The sequence below is a fragment of the Pleurodeles waltl genome, chromosome 10 (genome assembly GCF_031143425.1).
Source record: "Pleurodeles waltl isolate 20211129_DDA chromosome 10, aPleWal1.hap1.20221129, whole genome shotgun sequence".
Classification (NCBI taxonomy): domain Eukaryota; kingdom Metazoa; phylum Chordata; class Amphibia; order Caudata; family Salamandridae; genus Pleurodeles; species Pleurodeles waltl.
In genome coordinates this window covers 478111273-478138735 of record NC_090449.1, presented here as the reverse complement: position 1 = coordinate 478138735, position 27463 = coordinate 478111273, and the positions used below count along the sequence as shown (strand labels likewise).

The 27463-nt window shown below is 43.7% G+C and overlaps 1 protein-coding gene across 1 annotated transcript in view; it reads right to left on the bottom strand.

Moving 5' to 3' along the window:
* Positions 1-27463, bottom strand: part of ABCB8 (ATP binding cassette subfamily B member 8) — a 397400-nt gene that overhangs the window by 237417 nt on the left and 132520 nt on the right. Inside the window, exon 3 of the mRNA XM_069210769.1 lies at positions 22044-22199. Within this exon, the coding sequence (XP_069066870.1) occupies positions 22044-22199 (156 nt within the window). The remainder of the gene's footprint in view (positions 1-22043; positions 22200-27463) is intronic.

The following is a 27463-nucleotide window of genomic DNA, read 5'->3' as shown; positions in this document are numbered from 1 at the left end:
ATACGCCATCACAAACATGACAGATATCCCATCCCCCATATTACGATCCCATTTTATCTGTAAATTTGTGACGTATTCCCTCTGGCCAGATCTAAATCAGGCATTTAGGGGGTCATTATGACATCAGTGGTATTGTGTGAATACTGCCGGACTTCCGCCACGCTTAGGGTGGAAATCCGGCAGTAGCCATGCTGGCGGATCGTGGTGTCCTGGCGGTGCTACCACCTGCACCGCCCTGCTAGTAGGACACCGCCAGCCATTTAAAGAAATTTATTACGGCCTGTTGGTGTCATGCTAGCGGGACGCTGCTCGCGGTAGCAGCGCCCCTTCCTGTTCCTTGCCAGTCGACCTTCTCCCTGGAACAGGTAAGGTGATCGACCGACAGGGGAGGAGGGTGGGTGGTGTTGTGTGTGTGTGGTGTCTGCGTGTGTGTATAAATGTGTGCATGTGTGAATGTGAGTGTTGTGGTGTATGCATGGTTGTATGCGTGTGAGTCAAAGCATGTATGAATGTTGAAGTGAGTGCGTATCTGCATGTCAGTGTGTATGCGTGAGAGTATGCATGTTGGGATGTCTGTGTGTATGCATGCATGAATGCGTGTGAGTATGTATGAGAATGCATGTATGGATGAGTGTGAGTATGTACGTGTCTATGGGTGTGAGTGTCAAGGAGGGGGTGTGAATGGATCAGAGGAGTGGGCTGTGTACTGCCGGCAGTACTCTCTGGGCTGCAAGGTCAGAGATGAACATCTCCAGCCCGACGTTCAAACCGCCATGGCAGTACGAGTGATGTAGCGGGTTGGCAGCGGCCAGCCCACCACACTCATAATGTGGCGATATACACCAGCAGCCTGTTGGTGGTGATACAGCCACATTAACCTTGGCAGTCAAAAAACCACCATGGTTCAAATGAGCGTCTTAGTCTTTTAATAGGCTGGAATCCATAAGAGGCCCAATGTACCAAATCATCTTGGTGCAGATCAGAAGAATTTATGGTGGCTCACCAAAAACCCAATACTGAAATGAGAAATTAGGGTTGGACCCAACAAGGATGTTGCAGTTCATGTGGCAAAACATGAACAAGCAATCATCCAGGAATGGATACCAGTGAGTACTTTGGAGTAGCAAGACAGGAGCCAACAAAGCCTCAATTTTTGTGAAGACTTGGGGGCTGATGACTGGGAGGTTTAGACCAAATACCTGCATTGTGTACTGAAATTAATGGAATGGCTCCCGTAAGTGGAGGTACTCTGTGTTCCAGGCAGACCTGCACATAAAAGCTCAACTCCAACAGACAGGTGGTGGTTTACATATCCTAAAATGACCACATTCAACATAGCAAACTTCTGCTGGGAGCAGTGGGATGAGATGTTGGATTCGGGATGAGCAGATCTTTTCTTGATTTCCTTTCTAGGAAAAACAATAGGAGTAATGTCCCAGCCCGGGCGTGGTCCAGGTTTCCTACTTCTAAAATGGAAAGCTTTTCAGCCTCCTGTCGATGTTCATTAGATGCCAAATGAAGCAATAGGAGCCTGGATAAAGATGGCTGAGGGAACTGTAGAACACAGCTAATTCCACACTGCCAAGAGGACAGATATTTTATTGATAATATAGGGTCCAAGGGTGACAGTGAATGGAATGTCTTCCCTGGTCCACAGTAGAAAAACTTGTGAGATGTAGCTATGGAGTACAGTACGGCCCTGCAAAGTCAATAGGACTTTTTAGCATCTGTTAAGGACTGGACAACAATAATTTTATCTGCTCCTTTGCATCCCAGATCTATCCTAAAATGATCCAACTCTCTTACTTTACCCACTCCCATAATCCATCATCATTCCAACTATATGTAAAATCAAAAGAACTTTACTGGAAATGAAAAATTATTCAGCTTCATGAACCAAGTGGCCACCCAACTTTGGGTGAATCAATATTTGCAATATTATCCAGATGTAAGGATGAGCCAGAGGTGTTCCACCAGTGAGGTACAACCGCAATAGGAGACTATGACTATATACACAGAAGGGTTCCTAGCCTTCAGCCTATAGGTTTGATTGCGTGCAGGGTAATATTATGCCATAGGCCTGGTCTGTTTATTATGAAAGGTTATTACAAAGGCAGTAGGCTTCGCTTATTTATCGTACAAATCATATGCTAAAGCAAGAAGGCCTCTACAGTAGATTGCTGTCACATTATTTACAGGCCATAAAAAAGGTATTTAGTTATATATGCAAGGCTAATCACGTTTGTCCTCCACTCTGACAAACCCTGGGATTTGAACTGCACTGTGATGATTCTGGTTAGGCCCTACTGAGAGGGGCTGGATATTGTTATCCCAACTGTAATTTTGTGCATTTTTGTATTTTTATAACTATATTCCTGATGGTTGCCTGCTTCCGTAGGCCTGGCTTGGTTATATATCGTCAAGCCACTAGTAAAGGATAGAGGCCTCATCAGTTCAGTGGAAAACATCATGTCAGATTTCTTAGGAGTGATCTGCTTATAATGAAAAGTTATGGCAAGTAAGTAAGCCTTACTCACTTATCATTAAAAGGCACACTGTACTAAAGCCTGTAGGCAGGCATTTTGTTACAGGGAATCTCACAGATTATTGTACGAGGCAAAGATTTTGGTGCCGGTGACCCACCCAAACAAGATAAAGGATTCGCACTATGGTAACCTTGATTGGGCTCTATTAGTAGGGATTTTGTATTGTTTTGACAACTGTATTTTGTATGTTTGTAAATTTCATTACGGTGCACCTGACTGTTGCCTTGCGGGAAGTCTAATGAAAATACAGTAGGTCTGAGTTGTTTATGGTGACAAGCCAATGAGATTGCTTATAATGAAAAACTGTGATAAAGGCAGTAAACATGACATACTGATTGTGGAAAGCATATTTGAAAGCCAATGGCTATTTAAGGGTATTTTGTTATTACTCTGTATTAAAGTCTAAAGTTATGTTGTTATTTGGAATATCACAGATTACTATAGGACACAAGCATTTTGGTGTTGGTCATTCTCTCTGACAAACTGTGGTATGGAAAATGTGTACTGTCAGAATCATTGTTAGGCCATCTTAGAAGAGGTAGATTTTTTCTTTTACAACTGTACATACTATGAAATTGTATGACTGTATGCCTAATGGTTGCCTTGTGGGAAAGCTTATGCTCAGTACAGGAGGTCTCAACTGGTAATGGTGATATGCCACTGAAAAAAACTACAGGCTTGATTGGTTCACTAAAAAAAAAAAAAAAACATTCTGTTGCCATAGGCCGATCTGTTTATTACAAAAAGTTATGATAAAACACATACAGCCTGACATATTGATTGTCAAAAGCGTATGTTAAAATCAACAGGCATTTAAGGGTGGATTGTTATTTTTCTGTATTAAAGCCTACAGATAGTTATTTTGTCAGACACAATGTTAAATTATCTTTGTAGGGAATGATCTTTGTGTAGGTTACTGCTGCAGTCAAAACCTAGGTCAGGAAGTCTTGCACTAGAATACTTTTTGCTAGAATCTCTTCTCAAATATCTGCCAAGATCTCGTAATAGAAATTAATTAAAAATACATATCCATCTCTCATATATATATATATATATATATATATATATATATATATATATATATATATATATATATATATATATACACACACACACATATATATATACATAAAGGGCCTTTGAATCAACTTTGTTTTGCCATTGGCCTGTCTGAGTGTTATTTACAGTCTTCTTCCATCCATGACAGCGAACTGCATGTGGTAATGGTTCAGAATGCATCAGTCATTGGCTCTTTTGCCCCATGAATGATGCCATTTTCTGATTAAGTGTGTCATCCACCTGAAAGTGAGTGTGCTTCAGTATTGGGGCTGCTTGTCCAGTCCTTTAGTTTTCAATGTTTCCCTTTTATAGTTCTCCTTTCGTTTTTTACCTTCTCTTCGTTTTATTTTAATGTTCCTTAAGAGGTTATTACAGGTCTCCAGGTAGTGCTAATGGGTTGCTTGCTTGCCATTCATTTCATCTGCAGTAACCTGCATTCCACGTGTCCACTTCCTCCAAGCCCAGAGATCACTATGGAATGCTGTTCATGGTTTTACCACTTCAAGATGGCCATGACATTGGTTCTCTATGTGGTGTCCGTGCTTGAACTTTAAAGCAACGATTTACTATTTACAATACATTTGCAAGGCAGACACTCACTGCTGTTTAGTTTTGTTCTTGCAAACGTATGCCTGTTGTATTTAGAAGGCAACATGGTTTTTCTACTTGTATTCTTTTAATTTATCTCACATATATTGTGGTGTTTGTGTGTGTGTTTTACCGTGGTTGTGTCACAGAATGAATGGAAGGATGAGTCAAAGGAATGAAGATTCGATGCATGAGTGCAAAGATGAGTGACAGAGAGAGTGTATGATGACTTGAGTGTCTACACCCATTAGTGACACAACATACACTTTCATTCATAAGTCAGACCTTTTGGCTTTGCCAGTGCAGGTTTAGAGATGGTGGAGCCATTCAGGAGGATGACTCTGGAAATCAATCCAATGCTGTGGAACTGCCCGTCAGGTATTTATTTGAGATTGGTGCTCTGGAGCAACAGTGTTCTAAAGTTTCCAAACTTTTTCCTAGTACCAAGCAAGCACACAAATACACTTCTAGGTCTCCAATTGTCTCTGGGGAGGGAGGGGGCTAGAGACTCACAATGTGTCAGGCAAAGGCCACCAGCAAAGACCAGTCCAAGTTCCAGTTGCCACTTGTCAGCTGGAAACGTAGGCATGAGGCCTCTTGTTGCTTTTTGTGTCCCTGTAACCACACAGGAGGTCAGTCAACTCACCCTTGGAGTCTACTTCTTTGTCCTGGTTACAAGGAGTAGCAATCCTAACAACACTTCAGTTCTCCGCATAGGTCACAAGCAGGAGGTTCACTCCTCTTCGGTCCTACTGCAAGTCCAAAATGTGTTCTGAAGAGGTTTCTGGGGGATGCCACTTTCATGCTTGCCACCAACTACTGCATGGGGGAAGACTCCTGGGCACTCCCTAATCAATTTGGTAGAAGTTCCCAGTTGCAACCTTACTCACTTTTTCAATAGTTCATTTTTGCCCTATTGCAAACATGTAAAAAAAAGAAGCCATGTGCCAGGGCATTTTCAAGATGATGAAAGTCTTCAGTCACTCAAAATTTGGACTTTGAGGGTTGTGGTTGTGAAGGGGAGTGCCCTGTGGTAATTCCCAGTGTCCTCCGACATCTAACACTTAAAATGTAGTTTGAATCAGGCACTGTACCCCACTACGAGACAAAAGTCATGTAGGACACCCAGAGAGTTGATACACAAGAATTGTACTGCCATCCTGTCCTCTCCCATTCAAGCATGCCAACATGTGGTTCAAACAGACCTGTCAGGAAGGATTTGACACTGGGGTGTCAAAAGGATGCTCACGGCACCCAACCTGCATATTCTGTTAAGCATCAGAGGAGTCAGAGCTGTCCAGTTGGTCACACTACTGTTTAACTCCTGAGAGGAATTTCATACCTTTCACACTTCATTCAGACCCGGGATTAGACTGGGCAGCAATGCAAATTAGCCTCAAACATCTTCAGACAGGGTAAAGGTAACTTTCTAAAAGTTATATTTCCCATACATTTAATAGTATTCTAAATTTACCAATAGATTGAATGCTCATTAACGTTAAAATAGGTCTTTGATTCGAGTCTGTAGCTGGTACAGGTCAACAATTCTAGATTTATACCTTAACTTTTCTTACGTGAACACTAGAGCCTAACCAGTGACAATGTTATTCTGGGCCTAAGTAGCAGGGGAACATGTAATATGATACACTCCAAAGTATTATTTACGCTACCTTGTGGACAGCAATGTGCGCTTAGGGGTGACTTATTTTATACTGAAAAACTGATTTGCTACATATCAAAAGGGTGATTTTGATGGATCTGTGCGGCAGTGCTCAGGCTGCTGCTGTCAGGCTACATGGGGTAGGCCAGAATCCATGTTTTCACTGCCACTGTAGATTATTGCACAATAGGAGCTGAAGTCTGCAAGTGGCATTTCACTTTACATGCCATGGCCATGTGTCTATTTTCTGCACAGTGTACTATGGCCTTTTGGGAAGGTTAAATGTGCTAATGAGGGTATAAGCCAAATTTTGACATGTTTTAGTGGGTCAGAGAACATACACTGGACAGTGGGTAGCAATGCCCCTGCGGTCAGAGTTCAAGACAGCCAGCAGGTGAGTCCCAAAAAACCTGAAAAACTGAGGGTACCAGCTAAAATGGGTCTCTCTGCATCACCAGCCCACAAAGAAAAATAATAATGGCATTCAGTAAGCAGTCTGATACCGCATTGTCCTCCATTCAGTACACCACAATCAACTTATCATTAGAGATTGGGCTAAACATCTCACACATATGCAAGACAAACAAAGTTATTTTACTTTCATACTGAACAACATAAACTGTTGCTGTACATTTAACAAATTTCTGCTAACCATAAGCAGCCACATGTGCACACATGTGCAGGCAGCGCATGTGAGACTACCGTTGTGTGCAACCCGGTAATTGCTCATAGGTAGCCTGATGCAGAGGGGACTCTACAAGGATACGTGCTGAACTGAATAGGTCTTATAACATTAGTGGGCATTCACAGATAGGTCATTAATGATTAATGGAAAATCTGTGGTGTTTTCACTGTATTATACACAGACAAAATTTGCCTTAAAGGTAGTTTTGCTTTTCTTAGGCCTACACAGTTCAGCACGTCAAGTCAGTGTCAAACTGGGCTAAAATATGCATGTTGAATTTGAGGTTCCCAACACACTAAATTTATAGCTTATGGGGCTTTCAAAAATTGACATTTTTCTCTGGCTCAGCTCAATCAGATTTGGGGCCTTTGTCCCCATCCCTCTTGCACAACTTAATTACTGTGCTCCACAGCAGAGGAAAGAAAACAAGCAATTATCTGTGATTGGCTCAGCTCCTGGGAACGGGAGGAAAGCTGCACCTATTAATTAGCTTAGCCAACAAGTACAAAGAGGGAGGGCCAGCCCTCCAGAGCCAACATAGTAGGTGGTTACCGCTGAAGTTTTGTTGGGAAGGGAACTGGAAGTGATGTCAGCTATGGGCAGAGTGGAGGCCCTCGGAGTGGCTCTTTACAGGTAAAACCTGAAGTTGCCATGATGGATTGGCCCAGAATGTTGTGCAGGAAGGTTGGGAAGGGACAGGGAATGATGTGGCATCCTAGGATTGGGTAGAGGAGCCTGGAATCTCAAACTTTCCACCAACACTTAAAAACTCTTGCAGAAGAGTAAGACAGCTGAGATGACCCTGGGCCAGGGAGGCGATGGTGGTGAAAATCATACCCATCTGGAAGGAGAACCCACCTGATTCCCTGCAAGGTGGGACTAAGAACTTTGACTCCAGCTGATCCCCAGGTCTATGATAGGTATCCTCATGGCTAGTGTGTTAGCCCACATTTTCCCTGTGAGGACCAGTTGGGGGAAAGACCTGGACAACACTACTAACCACAGGTGCTCTGCAAGACAGCCAGGAGCCTCTAGGGTCTGAAGAGTGCAGGCAGGAGAGGTTCTGCTGGCTGGTTTTGAAAGGGCTAAGTGAGATGCCCTCACCAGCAGGATAGGAGCACCAGAAGCTAGGCAGAGGAGAAGGCTGAAGGACAGAGTCAGAGCTCCCCACAAAATGTGCCTGTTTGGAGTCCAGAAGATGTGATGAAAACGCTACTGGTGGCTAGGCCTGGCTACTAGGAGGAAAACCAGCAAACGTTCGTCAAAATTGGCCCTATGGGGATAAAGAAATCCATTTTGAAAGTTTTCTTCTTTTAAAATAAAAATGGGATAGCTGGTGCTTAGCGCTCTGTTCCTACTTCTTAAAATACCACAGGGATGGACCAGGGTCAGGAGGTTGGCCTTCCAGTGCTTACCTTGTGCCCCATGTGGCCCCTAATGTCCCTGGGTATTTGGAGGGTGGTGCAGTACTGAATGGGGTCTGGGACCCCATCCCTGGGGCACACTGATGCTTAGAGGAGGCCTGATGTGAGAATAAAGGAGGTCTGATACAAACCTGGAATGTTCCAGGGATCCCCATGTAGCTGTGCTGTCTTCCCCTACCCTGGGTGGAGCTGGAAGGCACAGCACAAGAAGCAGCCCATCTGTAAGGATGTTGGCGGAGGGGAGAGCATGCTACCTTGTATGCTATTATCAGGTGGAGAGCCTGACAGCAACGTAGGAGTGAGCTAGCCGTAAAGCTCCAAAATCATAGGAGGCTCTGGGTGCCCCGGGTCGCACTCAGGAACCTAAAAATAAAAACAAAGAGAGAAAAGAAAAGACATGTGCGACAGCTAAGACAAAGCAGCAATGCTCCTAATAAAATATTAATGGAACCTGTGTGTGTGTGTGTCCCATAATGCTGTGCAAGTTCCAATTTAAATATCCTTTGTGCTCCTGTGGTGCCCCAGAATGGGAAAGAACACTGTCAACGTGTGATAAAAGTAATGTGGCAGGACTGCAGCAGCACCTCTGGAATGTTAATAAAAAAGTAACCCTTCCTTTTCCAGGGATAACATTCCTGACCCCGGGAGAAGTTCATCACTAATTTAAGCTTTCCAAGAGCTGGATCTTTTGCTTTTGGGATCAGATGTGTAGGGACCCCTTGTGACTGGTCCTGTGGCTGCATTTTGTGGTCTGCAGAATGTAAAAGGATGATTCTGACTCTTTTGGTCATTTCAAATTTAAATATTTCATTTAATAATGTTTTGTTTACAGTATTGTGGTGAATACGGTGATACTTTATAAATATAATGAATGATGCTACACAGTGATGGCTGCTCCCTTAACATTGCCAAAGTTTAACATGTGGTTACTGTTATGAATGTGGTAAGACCCTTACAAATCCAGTAGGCTTGCCTTATATATAGTGCAACCTCCTTACAGTGTAGAATAATAACTGGTATAAGTGGGGAACATTGTCGTCCCTGCGCCAATCCCCACATGGCGCATGCAACCGACCCATCTTGAGGATGTCTCCTTTCGCAGTGCTGTGAACACTGCCATAACATAATACTTTACTATAAACAAGGGTACCCGCCTCGACAAAAGTAGTGGAATGGGATGCCTTTAAGGTGCTTATAGGTGGTAGCCATTAAAAACATGGTAGGGACTAGGAGCCAGCTACTATGAGATTTGAGAGATATAGGGAAGCGAATGGGTAGATTACAGTGGGAGTCGATTGTTGATCCCAACCATTTACCTGAATTACTGGCAGCTAGAAAATGACATGCAGAACTCACTGATCAACTGCAGGTTTATGACTACAGAACCAACACGCACCGGGACACATGAGAATGGGGATAAGGCGGGGGCCTTGTTAGCGGGTATGCTACAATCTCCCAGGACCACTGAAACAGTCCTTCAGGTGATATCGCAATCCGGTCTGCAGTGCTCTGCTCAGCTGAAGGTGAATTGAGCATTCCAAGAATATTACAGGTCGATATATACTGCCACCCCGCCCCCTCTCCTGACCTCTGTGCGGAATTGCTCAGGGACCTCCGGACTCTCACGCCTGTCCGGAGATGGTTGTGCACAACTGACTGGGCCCATAACAGAAGAGGAGGTACGTCAGGCCATAAGGGAGATGCCACGTAATAAGTCCCCGGGTATCAATAGGTTGTCAATCGAATTCTACTCTACATTTGCGTCATAGCTCGCCCCAAAGTTGGTTTCAATGTACAAAACAGCACTAGAATGCAGGGAGCTCCCCTTAACCTCGAGCCACGCACTAGTCATTTCTTCATTAAAACCAGGTCGAACACCCACCAAACTTACCTCTTACAGACTTTTGTTGATATTAACCACTGGTTATAAAATACCCAACAAAGTCCTTGCACAGAGGCTCCTGCCGTTTCTCCCTCAGTTGACTGAAATTGATCACTGTAGTTTTATAACCCTCAGGAGCACTTCCTTCAACAATTGCCGACTCTATCAGGTGATGGAAGTAGCGCGGGCAGCCAGCCAAGGGCGGGATGCTTTTTGCTAGATCTGAAGCAGGCGTTCGATTCACTAGATTGGGAGTATCTATTTGCTATTCTCAGGAAATTCAGCATACCGACTGGTTACATAAGATGGATTAAGGTACTGTTCTACCACCCTATGGCCAGAGCTAAGACACGTGAGCACATCTCACCAATCTATCAGATATCTTGGGGCACCCGACAGGGCAGTCTGCTGTCCCTTTTACTATTCGCTCTTGCAATGGAACCCCTTGCCCAAAAGCTTAGACAGGAGAGAGACGGCTGGGGGGATTCCTGATGCACATGGTGTCCCTATATGCAGATGACGTGCTGTTATATGTATGCAACATGAGCAGAGAGCATGAGCTAATTAGCCACACTCTTGAACAATTTGGCACTATTTCAGGCCTGAAAGTAAACCATTCAAAGTCACTTGCGTTTTCACCTCTGCCGAAGTCCCATTGGGTGTGATTGAGATCCCTGTGGCCCAACAGACATTTAAATATCTTTAGGTACAAATCTATCACTCTCCTGATGACCGACTAGAAGGTAATTTGAACAAAGCGATAACAGCATTGAGATCACAGATCAAATTCTAGAATTCCCTGCCCCCGTCAGTGGCTGGCGCTTGGCATTAGCCAAGATTGTGATGCTTCCCAGGTTATTGTATTTTTTTGTGAACCACCCAATTTGAATGTCAAGGTCGATTTTCAAAACACTGAACATCTTACTGACAGAATTAATATGGGCCACAGGACGCTACTGAATTAGTCTTCAGATACTGCAGTTGCCCACAGAGGAGGGAAGGATGGGTGCGCCCGATTTTCAGACATACTGCATTGTGACACAACTGTAATGGCTAGCCTACTGATTAGAGGGAATACACCTACATGAGTTAAATGATATACAGACGCGACTAGAAAGTGGAGAACTGCAATCATTTCTTCTGCTAGGGAGACACAAAGCAGCTACCCCTTTTGTTGCAAAACACGCTGTGGTATTGGCGCACGGCGCTCAGGTTGACCAAGACTACAACACTGTATGCACCCAACATTACCCTGTGTGGCTTTCCCACCCCAGATGGTATGCTCTTTATGACAAGGCTGAGGCAATTAGAAGAGAGTGGATTCTCAACCTTGGGGGATCTCTTCAAGGCAGGTCACCGACTCTCACACAGAGAGTTTATAGCCCAAACTCAACAACCAGGTACCCAATTTCTATTACAGGCCTATCTGTTACATTTTATACGGCACCATTGGACCACCTCCGGGGAAGAACACCAGACACATTCCCTAGTACAGACACTTTATGGCATGTGGTCAGGGAGGCATCTAATTAAATGGCTATAAAAGTGCAACGCTCCCATTATTGTATATCACTGTCCTCTCTGCTGAAAAGGTGGGAATCAGACTTAGCACGCCCCTTGCATAAAGAATGGAAATTCCTTACAGAACATGCCTCCCATATTCTACACAATGCACAGTTTAAATTTATCCAGTTTGCAATCTTCCATAGAGCCTACTTGACTCCACGAAGGGTGCACTCCCTTTTCCCAACCACCAAATCCACCTGTCCCCGGTGCCATACAGAGGAGGCAGATTTACTCCACATGTTATGGGCCTGTCCGTCCCTGAGACACTACTGGAATAGCATCCACAACACACTTTGTGAAATCACCGAGATCTTTTATTGGGATTCAGCAGATCATTCCATACTGAACCTGTATCCACATGTCGACAAAGAAAGGGGTGACTACCAGATTTTTCGACCTAGCACTTATACTAGCCAAATGGTTAATCACAATTCACTGAAAGTCCCCTACTCCCCTGTCAGACCAAACATGGAGAACAGAGTTATTCCGCTGGGGGGAGGCAGAGGGTGCAGCCTTGCATAGAGAGGAATAAAGGAGGATGCAGATACACCCCATAACAGAAGATTGGGAGATGTTACTGGAACACCTCTGACAGAATGGGTTAGAGGACACCCAGGAGTCTACAGAGGGCATGGGCATCAACCGGGCAAACTGAGCTGTGATACACTAGGAATGCTACTTGTGGATCCCATTATTACCTCACACCATGCCAATTCAAAGTTATAAGCAGGGGGACCGCCCTCTTGTTGCCTCCGTCCCCCCTTGCAACACGGCACAGATACTGCCACTATCCTAAAAGGAGCACAGAGCAGGTTAACACAAGTTTGGGTGGTTGGGGGGGGTAGAGGGCTGTTTAATGCAACTGTAATTAGTACCAGGCACTAAGGTAGGACACTATGCAAGGTAGTGTAATATATCCAAGCAGAAATGAGAAAATAGTTGATTAGTCCTTTGATACATATTGATAAGAAAGGATAGAATGCTGGCACACATTCAATCTTTAAAGGATGTTTAATAGCATGGGGCGTTGATTCACAGACAGGTTTTTTAAATCCAAGAACAAGGTAGATAGCATATATGCACATATATAATACAAATAGCTTCCAGGCATTGAAAGGTGTAAAGTTACAGCTCTCTACATGCTAACAATGTACATAGAGCATACATATGGGTAATTGTTGAATTTTCTGAAGTGGTGATGTTTCTTTCGATGTAATATGGTAAGCTTGTTATAGTATTACATTCCTGATTACTCAAGGACATTGGCCCTCATTTCGACCCTGGCAGTCTTTTGACCACCAGGGTTAATATAGCGGTATCACCGTCAACAGGCTGGCGCTGTAAACCGCCACATCACCACTCATACCCACATGGCAGTATGAACCGCCGGGCTGGAGATGCGGCCCACACAGTACCGCCAGCGGTGTTATGAGCCGGCCTACCGCCATGGTTTCCGCGGCGGTAGCAATGCCATGTAAAACCATGGCGGTATGGCCTACCGGTGACAGGGAATTCCTTCCCTGTCACTGGTAGACGGCTGCCCACTGCACCCCCAGCAAGCACCTAACCTCCCCCATCCAAACTCACCCTCCCCCGATGCAAACACACACACACACCTTCCGATCCATTCAACCCCCTTCCAATCCATTCACACACACCCCCTCTGATCCATTCACACACACCCTCACCCCCATTCACACATGCACTCGTAGACAAGCATACACCCACACTCATCTATACATGCATTCACTCATACACACCCACATGCATTTAGGCACGCATACACACAGACATCCAATCACTCACTCACTTCAACATTCATACATGTATTGACTCACACGCATACAAACACCCATACACCACAACCCTCACAATATATGTTTCTACCAAATATAATAGTTTAACTAGGGAATAAAAAGGAGGGGGTGTCTTGGGGAAGAGCTTATGGCGTTCAGCCGCAACATTTTCGGCCATCTACCTCTTGTCGTATACAATACGAAAATGTTCTATCACAACAAGAGTTTATAACGTTTTATTACTCAACTGGTGCCCCAGGTCCCTCTATTATTTATCTCAGTATGTGTTGCTTCTCTACTTTGTGACTCCTCACTTTGTATGGAGGTTTGAGGTTCTGTTAAAATGGCATTCCAGCTGTCGGAGAGGGGAATTCGCAGAGTCCTAAATTGTCTTCCCTCCTTAGTGTCACACCTTCAGCCTTTGCCCAAGCAGTGATGGAATGACGCAAGGCTGCTGTTATCGGTGGGACAGGGGATTTCCATCAGCGTGTGATGAGGCATTTATTAACCAGAATGCTTAGGTCAAGGAATCGTGCAGTTGCTTTGTACTTTTTATTTCTGCTGAAAAGCCCTTAGAGGCAGTTTTCCCACATGTGTAGTGCAGGTCTCTCTGTGCAGAGGGTCAGGCGATCAGGTATTTTCTACCAGTAATGCTGAAGGGCAGGATAAGCCTACAGCATATGGTGGAGGTTGACATCCACATACCCACAACCATGGGCACGCTACATCCAGTTTGTGAAAATTAATGTTAGCCAGGGTCAGACACGGTTTGTGTATTATATAATACTGAATGAGGTTAAATCTTGCATTTCGGGGTTTGAATGTTGGGCTCGCCAACAGACTAGTTCATTCACTGTCTGTGCGTGGCCGCATCAGGTACGCCTCCCATTTTTTATGCAAAGGCGCCAGCAAGACTACTGTATGGTGCTTCAATGTGCTCGTTAACCAGTGTGTTATATGGCGACCTGTGCCCATTACGTGTAAATATCGTATGCTTAAGTGCATTTAAGGCTCTGTTGCTATGTCCTCTGTTTTTCAGTGCTCTGATAAGGGAATGATAAACAAGGAAGTGCCGGGTAGTAGAACTGCTTCAACTATTAGTGTGTCATAATGTAACAAGGTTCCAACTTTCTAGACGTCACACAGTGTGTGAAGGTCTGCCGCATGCCATGTATTTAACTCATGCACAGTGGTTGTTTCCCGTCATCTAGGTGTCCCTTGTAGTGGTATGGCTGGTGCATATGGCGTGATATGTCGAGTAGGGTAGAGGCATCTTCGGAAGCAGCAGTGCGCTACTAGTAATAACTAGGGGCAGGGCAAATGATGGGGTCAAGCATGGTTGGAATAGATGTAGCATTGTGGTAGCACTCCACCCAGGTTCCAGCATAGGGGTGTCTGCAAGCAGTAAGCCAGCAAGCCATCTAGCAACCCATTGAACCTGGGATGCTAGGCAGTAATGCTCAAAGTTTGGCACCGCCAAGCCACATTGCTGAGATGGTAGATAGTTTTGTTAGTGCCACCCTAAACCTGCTTTTATTCCAGATGAACCCTCAGATTGTCTTTTCCAACGTCCTAAAAAATTAGGGTGGTATATAAAATTGTAAGTTTGAAAAACAATAGAGCAATCGGGGCAGTACCACCATTTTGAGGAGTGCAATGTGTCCGGTGACTGATTGTAGAAGTGGGGCCCAGAAGGTCATTTGTGATTGTAGGCAGGTGACTGTTCTGGTGACGTTCCCATCAAATATATCTGAGTCTGAGTGATATATTCTAATGCTTAAGTAGCAGAAAACCATTGGCTGCCAGGTCACCTGTGCTGCGTCCATCTGTAAAGGTGGGCCAGGTGTAGTGTATGTAAAGGGGAATAAACATGATTTTGCCAAGTTAACTTTGAGACCGGAAATATGGGCAAAGTGGTTTAAAGTTTGTGCAGTCGTTTGGGGGATGGAGTGAATATCCCGGATAATATTGTGTGTGTTCCTTCCCCTAGGGGTATTCCCCAGTCTGCAGCATGGGCACGCATGGTGAATGTAAGAGGTTCTATGGCTAAGGAGAGGAGAAGGGCCGAGAGCAGGCTTCCCTGTCTGGTACCTCTGAGAATCTGGATTGGTTTCGATTTGAGGTTCTCCGCCTTTCCCCGAGCTCTGGGTTGCTTATTAATTGGCGAAATCTGGGTCCTATACCATAACATGGCAGAATATAAAATGAGAAAGCCCATTCCAGGGTGTCAAAGGCCTTTTGAAGATCTAGGACCATGCAGCCAGCACAAAGTCATCTATCCGGGGCATTGGATAAAAAGCAGTGTAGGTTGAGGGAGGTGCTCCTGGCCGGTACAAAGCCATTTTGGTTGGTGTGTATTAAAAGAGGGACCAGCGGGGCCTGGCTGGTATTCTGGCTAGGATTTTGTAGTCCATATTCAATAAAGCTAGGGGCTGGTATGACACTAATGCAATGGGGTCCCTGTCGGGTTGAGGGAGGGATAAGAGTGAGGCTTAGAGGGAGTCTATGAGGTGAATGGATTATTATTGCAACTTCATGGTGAGGTAACAAAGCTATCATATTAATTTGTTCCTCTGAACTTCCTCCATTCCCTTTTTGAATGTGTTCAATTTGAATAAGCCACCAGATTTACAGTATAAGCAAATATATACTATGTGTACTTAAGTCCACAATGTTATATTACTTGTGCTGAAAGTCAGGGGTTGTGAGTATGCTCTCGTTTCATTTCATAGTTCCTGGGATGTGCCTTGTCTATAAAAATAGTGTTCATGTGCTGTGCGCAAACACCAACTCTACATAACTGGATTCACAGGTTGAAAAACATCCTCAGTCGAACCTTATAGTACTCAGGAGAGTCTTTTGAACTGTTTTGTATTCAGAGGGCTTTTCAACTTATAGATTGTTTAATGTGTTGAGCAACTCTACACTGACCAACAACTCAAATGTAAATGCTTCACGGTGGAAGGCAAGCATCCATCATCTCATTCAACAGAAACGCAGAAAACTTGCTGGAAATTTGAAAGACAGTCAGTATCGGTGGGGGCAACCAAGGGTAGATGGTCACGAATTATGAAACGCAGTAGAATGAGAATGACCCTAGATCTCTGTCAGAATTCCTCAAGGAACCTCAAGCCATATATACTATTTACGGGTCACAAATTACTAGCCACAATTTGCAACCAGTAAAGAATTTTAAGAACTGACCTATGTAATAATAGGTCAGTTATAAAAAAATGCAAATCATAGAGGGTCAGAACCTGACCTACCTCATGCATATTAATGGGGTAGGCTCCAAATTGTGACACAGTACGATCTGTTGCTTTCACAGGGATGGTGGCCTGCTGAGGTCAGCAGACCACCATGTCTCTGATTGCTTTTAAATAAAGCAAACTTTTTTAATGCAGCTTATTTTCCTTAAAGTAAAATGACCTGTATTTAAGTAATAAAATGTTTTGACAACTTTAAGTGTACGCATTGACCCCTTGACCCATTGTCTATTCCTAAAATGTTTCTTGACCTTTCACAAAGGGGAGGGGGAAGGGGTCCCTTTGAGACTGTTGGAAATATGCCTTTCCTTCAGGGTCACTTCAAATCGTGTGCTTCAAATGAGCCCCCCTCTCACAGCCAGATGTAGCTAAAACCTTGGCCGTCCTGCCCTTTTGTCCTTCTAGTTAACCAGACACCAACCCCCAGCAGAAGAGGTAGCTGCCCCAGAACTGGTTTAGAATGACCACTGGATTATGGCTGTGAGCATCCCCTTTGACATTAGTGTGTCAAATCCTGTCTGAATGTCACAACCTGCTTGACAGGTCTGCTGAGGCTTTACCTATAGCATATGGGTGCAGTTCAAAGAAAGGAAACAGAATGCCAAAACACGTGTGTGGGTATCCACTATCTGATTGCTGGAAGCTCAGCTTTGCCTTCCATGATAGTCTGTCTCCGAGTTTGTTGGGGGCTCAGGGACTGTATAAACTGGATATTAGTGTTAGATAAGGAAGGAGGCGATTAACATAGTACACTTCCCACTCACATCCCCAGCACTCCGAGTCTAAGTTTAGAGTAGTGGAAGACTTTGTACATCTTGATTATCCCCAAAGTGGGTATGGTTTGCTCTGGGAATCCTTACCCCATTGTTTAGGGAGTCCCCGGGGGGTCATTCCCACTCTCTAGGTTGTGCCAGGCATAGATGTAGCACCTCCATGTATACCCTTAAGAATACACCTGAAAATGTGGCCTATCGGGAAAGAACCTGCTGTCTAAGACCTGAAAAAGCCTAGAAGACTGGGCCTGCTCTACCTCTTGTACCCAGGACAACACAGTGGACTCCAAGGGTCATAATGACAACTGGACATGGACCGGACCTTGCTATGGCTTCTGCAAGTGTGGTGGGCTGGGACTTAAGCCAGAAGGTAAAATATTTAACCAAAATTAACATTGTTAGTGTATCAGAACCAAGCTCCATCACAGTCAGCGTTAAATTGTGTCTAGGTCCTGTTCTACCAGGATCATTTACTATCATTGGCACTTTCGACTTCTTGCCACTATTTCTACTTAAAACATTACAATTCATATCTCCAGTTCCCTCACTGGATGTTTAGGAGCTTGGTGTAATTTTGCTCAATATATTGTACTCTATTTTTCTAATTAATTGAGAAATTGTCATTGTTTTGCATTTTGACATTTTTACTGTTTTAGTACTGCATAAATACTTTGTACATTGTCTTAACCTCTCGCGTGTCTTGGACGAGGTCACCTCGTCCTACAACCGGGAACTGGGGGGAGCGCTAGCGCTCCCCCCCCCCAGTGCTCCCCACCCACCCCCCAAGGCAGGGATGGAAGGGGAAGCCCTTCCCCTTCCACCACCAATCCCCCCCACCCCCTCTGTGACGTCAGCGCACAAGTGCGCGCTGATTTGTCACAGGGCCTCCCCCATCGCGCTGGAAGCTCAGCTCGAAAGAGAAATGCTTTGCATTTCTCTTTCGATCACGTGGGGGAGGCCCGGAGAGGCTTCAAAGGGAAGGAAATGTATTTCCTTCCCTTTAAAACGCCCATTAGACACCAAGTATTTTTTATTTATTTTTGTTGAAAGTGGCATAAGGGAGCGACCCCTTGGGCAAGGGTCACTCCCCTAGGGGGCAAATAATATTTAGGCCATTTCTGCCCCCCCTTGGGGCAGATTGGCCTATTTTGATGAGGCCAATCTGCCCCCAGGTGGGACAGAAACCACTAGACACCAGGGAGTTGGTTTTTTTTACGTGAATTTCACGCAAGGGGAGCGACCCCTTAGGCAAGGGTCGCTCCCCTGGGGGGGGAATTTATCTTAGGCCATTTCTGCCCCCCTGGGGGGCAGATAAGCCTATTTTGATTAGGCCGATCTGCCCCCAAGGATTTTTGTTTTACAGATGGGGAGCGACCCCTTGGACAAGGGTCGCTCCCCTGGAGGGGAAAATTGTACTTAGGCCATTTCTGCCCCCTTTGGGATTTTTGCTATGCCAATCTGCCCCCAAGGAGGGCAGAAACCACTAGGCACCAGGGATTTGTTTTTTGGCGCCAATGTCACGCAGGGGGAGCGACCCCGTAGGCAAGGGTCGCTCCCAAGGGGGGCAAATGTATTTTAGTCCATTTCTACCCCCCCGGGGGCTGATCGGCCTATTGTTATTAGGCCGATCTGCCCCAGGGGGGGGCAGAAACCTCTAGTTTTTTTTTTGTGTTTTTGTTTTTTATTTGTTTGGTTTTTTTAGAGATGGGGAGCGACTCATTAGGCAAGGGTCGCTTCCCTGGGGGTCAAATTGTATTTAGACCATTTCTGCCCCCCTTGGGTGCCAATGTCACGCAAGGGTTGCTCCCGGGGGTTGGGGGGGGGGCAAATTTATTTTAGGCCATTTCTGCCCCCCCCCTGGGGCCGGCTGAGCTACAGGACAAAATCCACAGGTAGGCACTTTGCAAAAAACACCTCTGTTTTCTGTGAAAAAATATGTTGTGTCCACGTTGTGTTTTGGGCCATTTCCTTTCGTGGGCGCTAGGCCTGCCCACAGAAGTGAGGTACCATTTTTATCGAGAGACTTAGGGGAACGCTGGGTGGAAGGAATTTTGTGGCTCCTCTCAGATTCCAGAACTTTCTGTCACCGAAATGAGAGGAAAAAGTGTTTTTTTGGCCAAATTTTGATGTTTGCAAAGGATTCTGGGTAACAGTACCTGGTCAGAGCCCCACAAGTCACCCCATCTTGGATTCCCCTGGGTTTCTAGTTTTCAAAAATGCGCTGGTTTGCGAGGTTTCCACACTTGCCGGCTAAGCTAGAGGCCAAAATCTACAGGTAGGCACTTTGCAAAAAACACCTCTGTTTCCTTTAAAAAAATGTGATGTGTCCACGTTGCGTTTTGGGGCATTTCCTGTCGCGGGCGCTAGGCCTACCCACACAAGTGAGGTATCATTTTTGTATCGGGAGACTTGGGGGAACGCTGGGTGGAAGGAAATTTGTGGCTCCTCTCTGATTCCAGAACTTTCTGTCACCAAAATGTGAGAAAAATGTGTTTTTTTGCCAAATTTTGAGGTTTGCAAAGGATTCTGGGTAACAGAACCTGGTCAGAGCCCCACAGGTCACCCCATCTTGGATTCCCCTAGGTCTCTAGTTTACAAAAATGCACAGGTTTGGTAGGTTTCCCTAGGTGTCGGCTGAGCTAGAGGCCAAAATCTACAGGTAGGCACTTTGCAAAAAACACCTCTGTTTTCTTTAAAAAAATGTGATCTGTCCACGTTGCGTTTTGGGGCGTTTCCTGTCGGGGGCGCTAGGCCTAACCACACAAGTGAGGTATCATTTTTATCGGGAGACTTGGGGGAACATAGATTAGCAAAACAAGTGTTATTGCCCCTTGACTTTCTCTACATTTTTTCCTTCCAAATATAAGAGAGTGTGTAAAAAAGACATCTATTTGAGAAATGCCCTGTAATTCACATGCTAGTATGGTCACCCCGGAATTCAGAGATGTACAAATAACCACTGCTCCTCAACACCTTATCTTGTGCTCATTTTGGAAATACAAAGGTTTTCTTGATAGCTATTTTTCACTCTTTATATTTCAGCAAATGAATTGCTGTATACCCGGTATAGAATGAAAACGCACTGCAGGGTGCAGCTCATTTATTGGCTCTGGGTACCTAGGGATCTTGATGAACCTACAAGCCCTACAGTATATATCCCCGAAAAACAGAGGAGTCCAGCACAAGTAACGGTATATTGCTTTCAAAAATCTGACATTGCAGGAAAAAGTTACAGAGTAAAACGTAGAGAAAAATTGAGGTTTTTTTCACCTCAATTTCAATATTTTTCTTTTTCAGTTGTTATTTTCTGTAGGAAACCCTTCTATGATCTACACAAGTGACCCCTTGCTGACTTCAGAATATTGTCTACTTTTCAGAAATGATAAGGTTTCTGGGATGCAGCATTGGTTTCATGCCCATTTCTGTCACTGACTGGAAGGAGGCTGAAAGCAGAAAAAAAACGTAACAATGGGGTATGTCCAGTAAAATGCTAAATTTGTGTTGAAAAAATTGGGTTTTCTGATTCAAGTCTGCCTGTTCCTGAAAGTTGGGAAGCTGGTGATTTTAGCACTGCAAACCCTTTGTTGATGCCATTTTCAGGGAAAAAAACACAAGCCTTCTTCTGCAGCCACTTATTCCCATTTTTTGGAAAAAAAACTAAATTTTCTCTGTATTTTGGCTAATTTCTTGGCCTCCTTCAGGGGAACCCACAAAGTCTGGGTACCTCTAGAATCCCTAGGATGTTGGAAAAAAGGACGCAAATTTGGCTTGGCTAGCTTATGTGGAAAAAATGTTATGAGGGCCTAAGCGCGAACTGCCCCAAAAAGCCAAAAAAAAGGCCTGGCACAGGAGGGGGAAAACGCCTGGCAGCGAAGGGCTTAAAGTTAAACCTGTCTGCTCTGTGTCATAGCTACCAGGAGGTTGAGCTCAGGTTTCTTAAAAAACTTTAGTGGCTCACCTACACAAGGCTGAGATTATTACTTGAGGTGGGTACTTACCACTCTCAACTAATAACCCCATTTCTTACAGAGACCCCTTCCCGTTTGCAAATTAGTTACCACCATCTTTCTGTATCAGTAAAATATGAATGTTTTGCAACAAGGTTTGGGTTGCAAAACATACATTTATAGCATAAGGACTCTATTGTTTAATAAACCCATTTGGCAAATCAGTAACCTGTTATCGAATCACTAAACTGATTTAATAAATTCCAAAAACATTTACTGTCCGTGAACCCAGCGATTTACAGAATCACACAGTTTATGACAAGTAAATGCATTCTTACATCTGTCCCTTTTTCTGGTACTAAGTTGTCTTTAATTATTTACTTTGCAAATGTCCAGGAAACCTTTTTTCAAGCATGACAGACTTCAGGATAAGAATTTCAAAGATATTCTGTAACAGACAGTTTTGGCAATGAAGTAAGCATCAGGATGCCTGTGAATGACAAATAGTAGGAAAGAGAAAGATTGCCTAACAGTTAGAGCAGATAGCACACAAGAGTGTCAGGTTTCTAACTGTCTGGAACATTGTTGTGCAAATACAATGAGATACTGTACATTCCACAACAGAAATCTCTGTGGAGGGTAAGAAATATAAGCCTCTGTAATTGGGAACTTTAACTAATTTAAGACATCTACATGTCAGAAGCAGGCACACCTAGAGAAATTATAGGATACAGAGCTAAACAAATTATAGAAACAGATTGAGATTGCAACTTCTGATTATCAGTTAGAGTGAGATCTCAACTTCTGAACCAGAGAGTTTTGGCTTTGAATACATTTTTTATGCAGCTCACCTGTAACCCATAAAGGGAGATCAGCTTCAGAGCTGGTTCCTTCATCTCGTGCAGGTAGTTTCCAGCATGCTCTCTGGTGAAGCAGGATACCACATTCACTAGAGCCCCCAGCATTAAGGGAATCTGTATGTTGAGGATTGCTGTCCAAAAGGCTAGCTGAAAAACAAGAAGACAAGGAAGTGAGTTGGATAAGAGAGCTATTACACATGAAATGAGCAGAGCGGCGCATAGGGCACATTAGGGATAATCTTCTCTCAAGAAAATGAAGGCACTGGAGGAAGCTTCTCTAAGTCAGAGGCAGTCAAAAAAGTTCTAACAAGATGAAAGCTGAGATTGGAGTATCTTGGGGACAGAAAGGTTTTACTTAGAGGGTGTGTCTCCAAGAAATCTTCTATATGTAGGAGGTTGCAAGGGAACAGATTAAAAACATGTCTCTTAGTCCGAGGAAGTGGAGACATCAATAAAAGAGCAAATTTTCACCCAGGTGTCTCAGCGCACGGACAGAGACATGGCAGAAGCATTTGTTGTATTGTGACTAGCATGGAGGAAAAAGAGAAAGAGCAGAAAGCTCACCTTTAAGGCCAAAGAATTACCTAGTGCAGGGAATTTAACCCCAGAAAATACATATCTGAGATAGGCAGCATTCAGTAACTACTATTCGAGAACAAAGCAAATAGCAACTGGCTTTCTACAACGTTAGTGTTCCTGATTCTAATGGAATGATACTAAATTATAAAATAATATATATTACAAGCCCAGCACATGATTTAGACTGTATGATGATAAGCACCACTAGGATACCACTTGTTAAATTCACAAGGCAAATTTGTTCAGGTTAACAGTGAATAGACATTGAGTAAACAGGCAGGCTTAAGCACAGCAGAAGAGTGGTTCGTTAGTTCGAACTTCAGGACACATTTTCAGCTTTGACAATTTTACACAGTAGAGAAGGAGAATGAGTGAAATAAGATGTGATATCTAAGCAATCGTTTCCCTAACGACTAGTATGAAAGATCAATGATCAGTTGAGTACACCTTTAATTACTTTTAGAAATATGCATAATGTCATTGTAGGGAGAGATGTGGAGTTAAGAGTAATAAATCTACTTTTAACTATGGATATCTCGACAATGAGGTGGTAGGTCCCATTCTGCAGTTGATACTGCTGAAGCTCAATATTTTTTACCTTCAATTATGTCACACAATCACATGCTATAACATGGAGAATGGGTTTGAGAGTTGTTACAGTGACTGAATAAAAAAGTTAATAACCACCGTCAAGCTGTGATAAAGCTAGTACTTCTATGTCAGGACCAGAGGCAAGGATTATGCTATTCTTTTTTCATTTTATTTCTTCCGCAGCCAATATGACTTCAGCAATTAACAATGTTTCCCAAGAGACAATGGGAAAAGAAGAAACGTTCAAACAATCACAATAACTCATAGTCCATCTTACGTTTTCATGCCCCCTTTTTCTTCGCTGCTCCAGCAGCTGTTCAGGTCAGTATCCCAGTTCTCCTTTATGTTTGTTGGGATATGTACTTTATTTCATGGGTAAATTGTTTTTTTCTAGGCTTACTTTGCTTAGGGAGTTACTGTCATTCGACATTGCGGGAATACTTTGTTGTTCCTTATGCAGTAATTAATCTGATATTATCCGGTCTGAACATAATTTCCTATGCAGATGTCACCCAACCCATCCTCTCGCTCACCAACAGCCACTTCACCACCAGAACAAATTTCCACAGATGCATGACAAGCGTCACTGACTGGATGAAGAACAACTGCCTGCAGCTGGACACAGACAAAACGGAAGTACTGATCTTTGGCAACAACAGAAATATATGGAACAACTCCTGGTGGCCTTCAGTCCTAGGACCCGCACCAACTCCCTGCGACCATGTTAGAAACCTGGGAATAATCATTGGCAACAAGTTCACCATGAAATCACAGATCAACACCGTCTTCTCTGCCTATTTCCTCACTTTGCGCAAGCTATGTAAGATCAAGTGGCTACCCCTACACACAAGACACACCGTGACACAGGCCCTCATCACCAACTGACTGGACACCGGCAAAGCCTCCTATGTGCATACCTCCTACAGAGACTTCAACCCATACAGAATGCCACAGCCAAACTCATCCTCGGCCTTCCCCGACGAACCCACATCACACCCCATCTCAGGAACCTCCACTGGTTCCCTGTACAGAAGAGATGGCAATTCAAGCTGCTGACCCATGCACACAAGGCTCTACACGACCAAGGACACACATACATTAACCACTGCCTGCACTTCCACCTACCGTCGAGAAGACTACGCTCTGCCTTCCTTCCACTTGCCCATACTCCCCGCATCTACCAAAGCAGAAGTGGAGAATGCTCCTATTCTCACAACACAGCAAAAACCTGGAACCGCCTCCCCACGCACCTCCAGACCATCACCTCACTTCTGGAATTCCGAAAGGCCCTCAAGACCTGGCTGTACAAATAAGCCTTCGGGACCTGGATACCCTATTGGGTGATTAGCTGCACTTTATAAATCCTGACTGATTTATCTCCAGGCAGTTAGTGCGGCAGTGCATGCTGCAGTCCTACGTCCAGCAGAGGGCACCTGTTTGCTTTGTAAACACAAGCTTATTGTGCATTTGGTGTTATTCCTCACAACAATCAACGCAGTTGTTTCCACAGATGAAATGTGAGGAGCACCATGCTGACAGCATCCTTATTCATCTACTGGGAAACACACTAAACCCGCTATAAATTTAACACCGCCCATCCCCAGTAGGCTGACATCAAAAGGGAAAAGATTCCCTCTTTAAAAGCAGCATTTTTTCTTCTTACGCCCTGCACTAGAGTCAGTAGAATTTGGTGAATTAAGACACTGACCTGGGAGAAATACCCCTTAAATTAAATTGAATGCTGTGTCCTGGGTTTCCCCTATTAAGCAGTTTGTCTTTTTTCTATTCGCTAGTTGCCCATCAATTAATAAGTGGATTATGCAGGCCTTTGAAGAGCCAGAAAAAGAGGAGACAGCCATGTTTGACTTGCCTTGGGGTGATGATTTCTTTCAGGCAGGTGATGCCTCAATTTGTAAGGCAGTGGAAATTGTGATGGCCCCCATAGAAAAGAAATTAGTGCTATGATTGGGAAATTCCCTCCTAAGAAAGGAAGACCAAGGGGTTTATCTCAATGCATCTGCTAAACTGAGAATGTCATTTATGGCACAGGATGTTCCCGTAAGGGACCAGGGTTCTGAAAAACTTTGTGAACACATATGAAATTTCTTCCCTTCCACTCGTCCCAATAAAGAAGATCAGGAGATGGAGGTGATTCCCCCTGCTGATTTGGGTAGGGATAATAAACATGAAAGACCTTGACTTTCTTCCCCTACTCTTCCTTCTTTATAGGGAAACCTTGACACTGATGCTCAGCCTTACTTATTTGACATGTTAAATTTGGATGATATTTTTCATCCTCGCTACCCAGAATAGAGCCCAGGGAGAAGGTAGCTGCTTAAGTAGCGGGGAGATTGTGTAAACTGATAGGCAAAAAGGTTTGCAATTGCCTTAGGGCTGAATGCCCATGTCCCTCTTTGGATGGAAAGGCGTCACTTACCCTGAAATTGATGCTTGTATGGACACCCTTTTAGACAATTATATTAGTGACCCAATGAAATGCACTGAACTTTCTTGGCAGTCTTTCCAAGATGAACGTCTTGCAAGAAGAAACAATGGTTCACACAGGCCTCGGTTCCAATAAAACAGTAACCACTCTATATTAAAGAGTTTTGTAAAGGTCTTACCCAGGCAACTAAGGAACAGGCAGGTAATCAATACTGTATAGCAATTCATTTATTACTTGCATACTTTCATAGTTTTAATCTTAATTTAAAAACATTACCCAGGTTCTCAAAACTGTTGGGGGTTACCCTTGTTCTTAATACAAGATAAACATCTTGACATTATAGGTCCCCTAACAAAACTCCTGGATATGGCTGAAGAAGCTAAAGAATCAGGCTCTCTAATACCTCCTGACGTCCTCTTGGGTTTGGCTCAAAGGGCAATAATATTCTTATGTAACATACCCTCTCTACCAAATGTGCAGTTCACTTTTTATCAAAGTGGATCCTAAGTTAGAAGATCTCTCCACTTCTGAGGCTGGTCCAGTAGCCCAAGGGCAGGCCTAGAAAAATCATAAAAATTTTACTAGACCTACAGGTCGAGTAACTTGAATAATCTACTTGACCTAAATGTAATGTACTTGACCCGTAAATGGGTCTCAAATTGTGTGATTCAAGGCAAATATTTTATTTTATAGTAACCTTTTTCTTCATTCTCACATATGAGTGCACCTTCAAGTATGTGAGTTCAGCATTTCTGCTGTACAAAACAAACCTCTTTTGCTTGATTAAATAGACTAATTAGAATAAACATTTGCTCCATGTATAATAAGAATCTAGCCCACATGTAGGGTACACATGATCCATTACTTGCCTCTTAGTTTACTAACCGCATTGCCATAAGGGCAAGAGTGTTTCTTAGTTTATGTTTAAACACTCACTTTTAATAAATATATTCATAAAGCATGTCATTTACAAACAGTAAATTTCCAAGAAATGTTCAAAAACCTTCTGAATAATTTGTAGCTCACTGATAATACACTATTGTTTTAACAATAATCTGTAAAAAATGGGTTTCAGAAAACATATTTATCATTTGCACCTCACCAAGTAACTTATTCTGATTTGTTTTCATCCTATTACAATATTTTTTAATCACAGAGAAGTAAAAAAAATGGGCTTTCACAGCTACTGTACTAGATGTTGAAATGTCTGTACAGTTGACTTAGTTATTTAAATGTGTGTTACGAAAAACCTGACACCCTACATCCTTTCATTTCACACACTTTGTATAGCAGGTCAGACAGTTCACCTTACAAAATCCTGGAACTCTGCATTCAGAAGGAAAAATAATTTCAAGAAGACAAACTGACTTTTGATCTCTGTCTCTGAACGCAGAGCAAATGTGACAAGGAAAGAAAACTTAAAGGTGTCTTGATTGCTTTTCCACATTCTGACCAAGCACATCACCTGATCGTTGTCAACTCGCCAGAAGGGGCGAGTACGTCCTAAAATAACCATGACCTAATAAAATATGACTTGCCATAGTGAGTGGGCGAGTAGATTTTTCGAGGCCTGAAGGGGGTCTCTTTGGGGATCCATTTATTATTAGTGAAATTGTTGCCCAGATTTACTTACTTAAAAATGGCCTAAGCATCTAGAATTTTTTCCCAAAGGTTTATGCTGGGGTAGGTTGTGGCAGGGTGCACTTGACCGTGAGTTTTACTCACCAAGTACCTTACTGAGAACAGGTAGCCAGGCTTGGCCAATGGCAAGATGCTTCTGGTTTTGGAGGTTTTT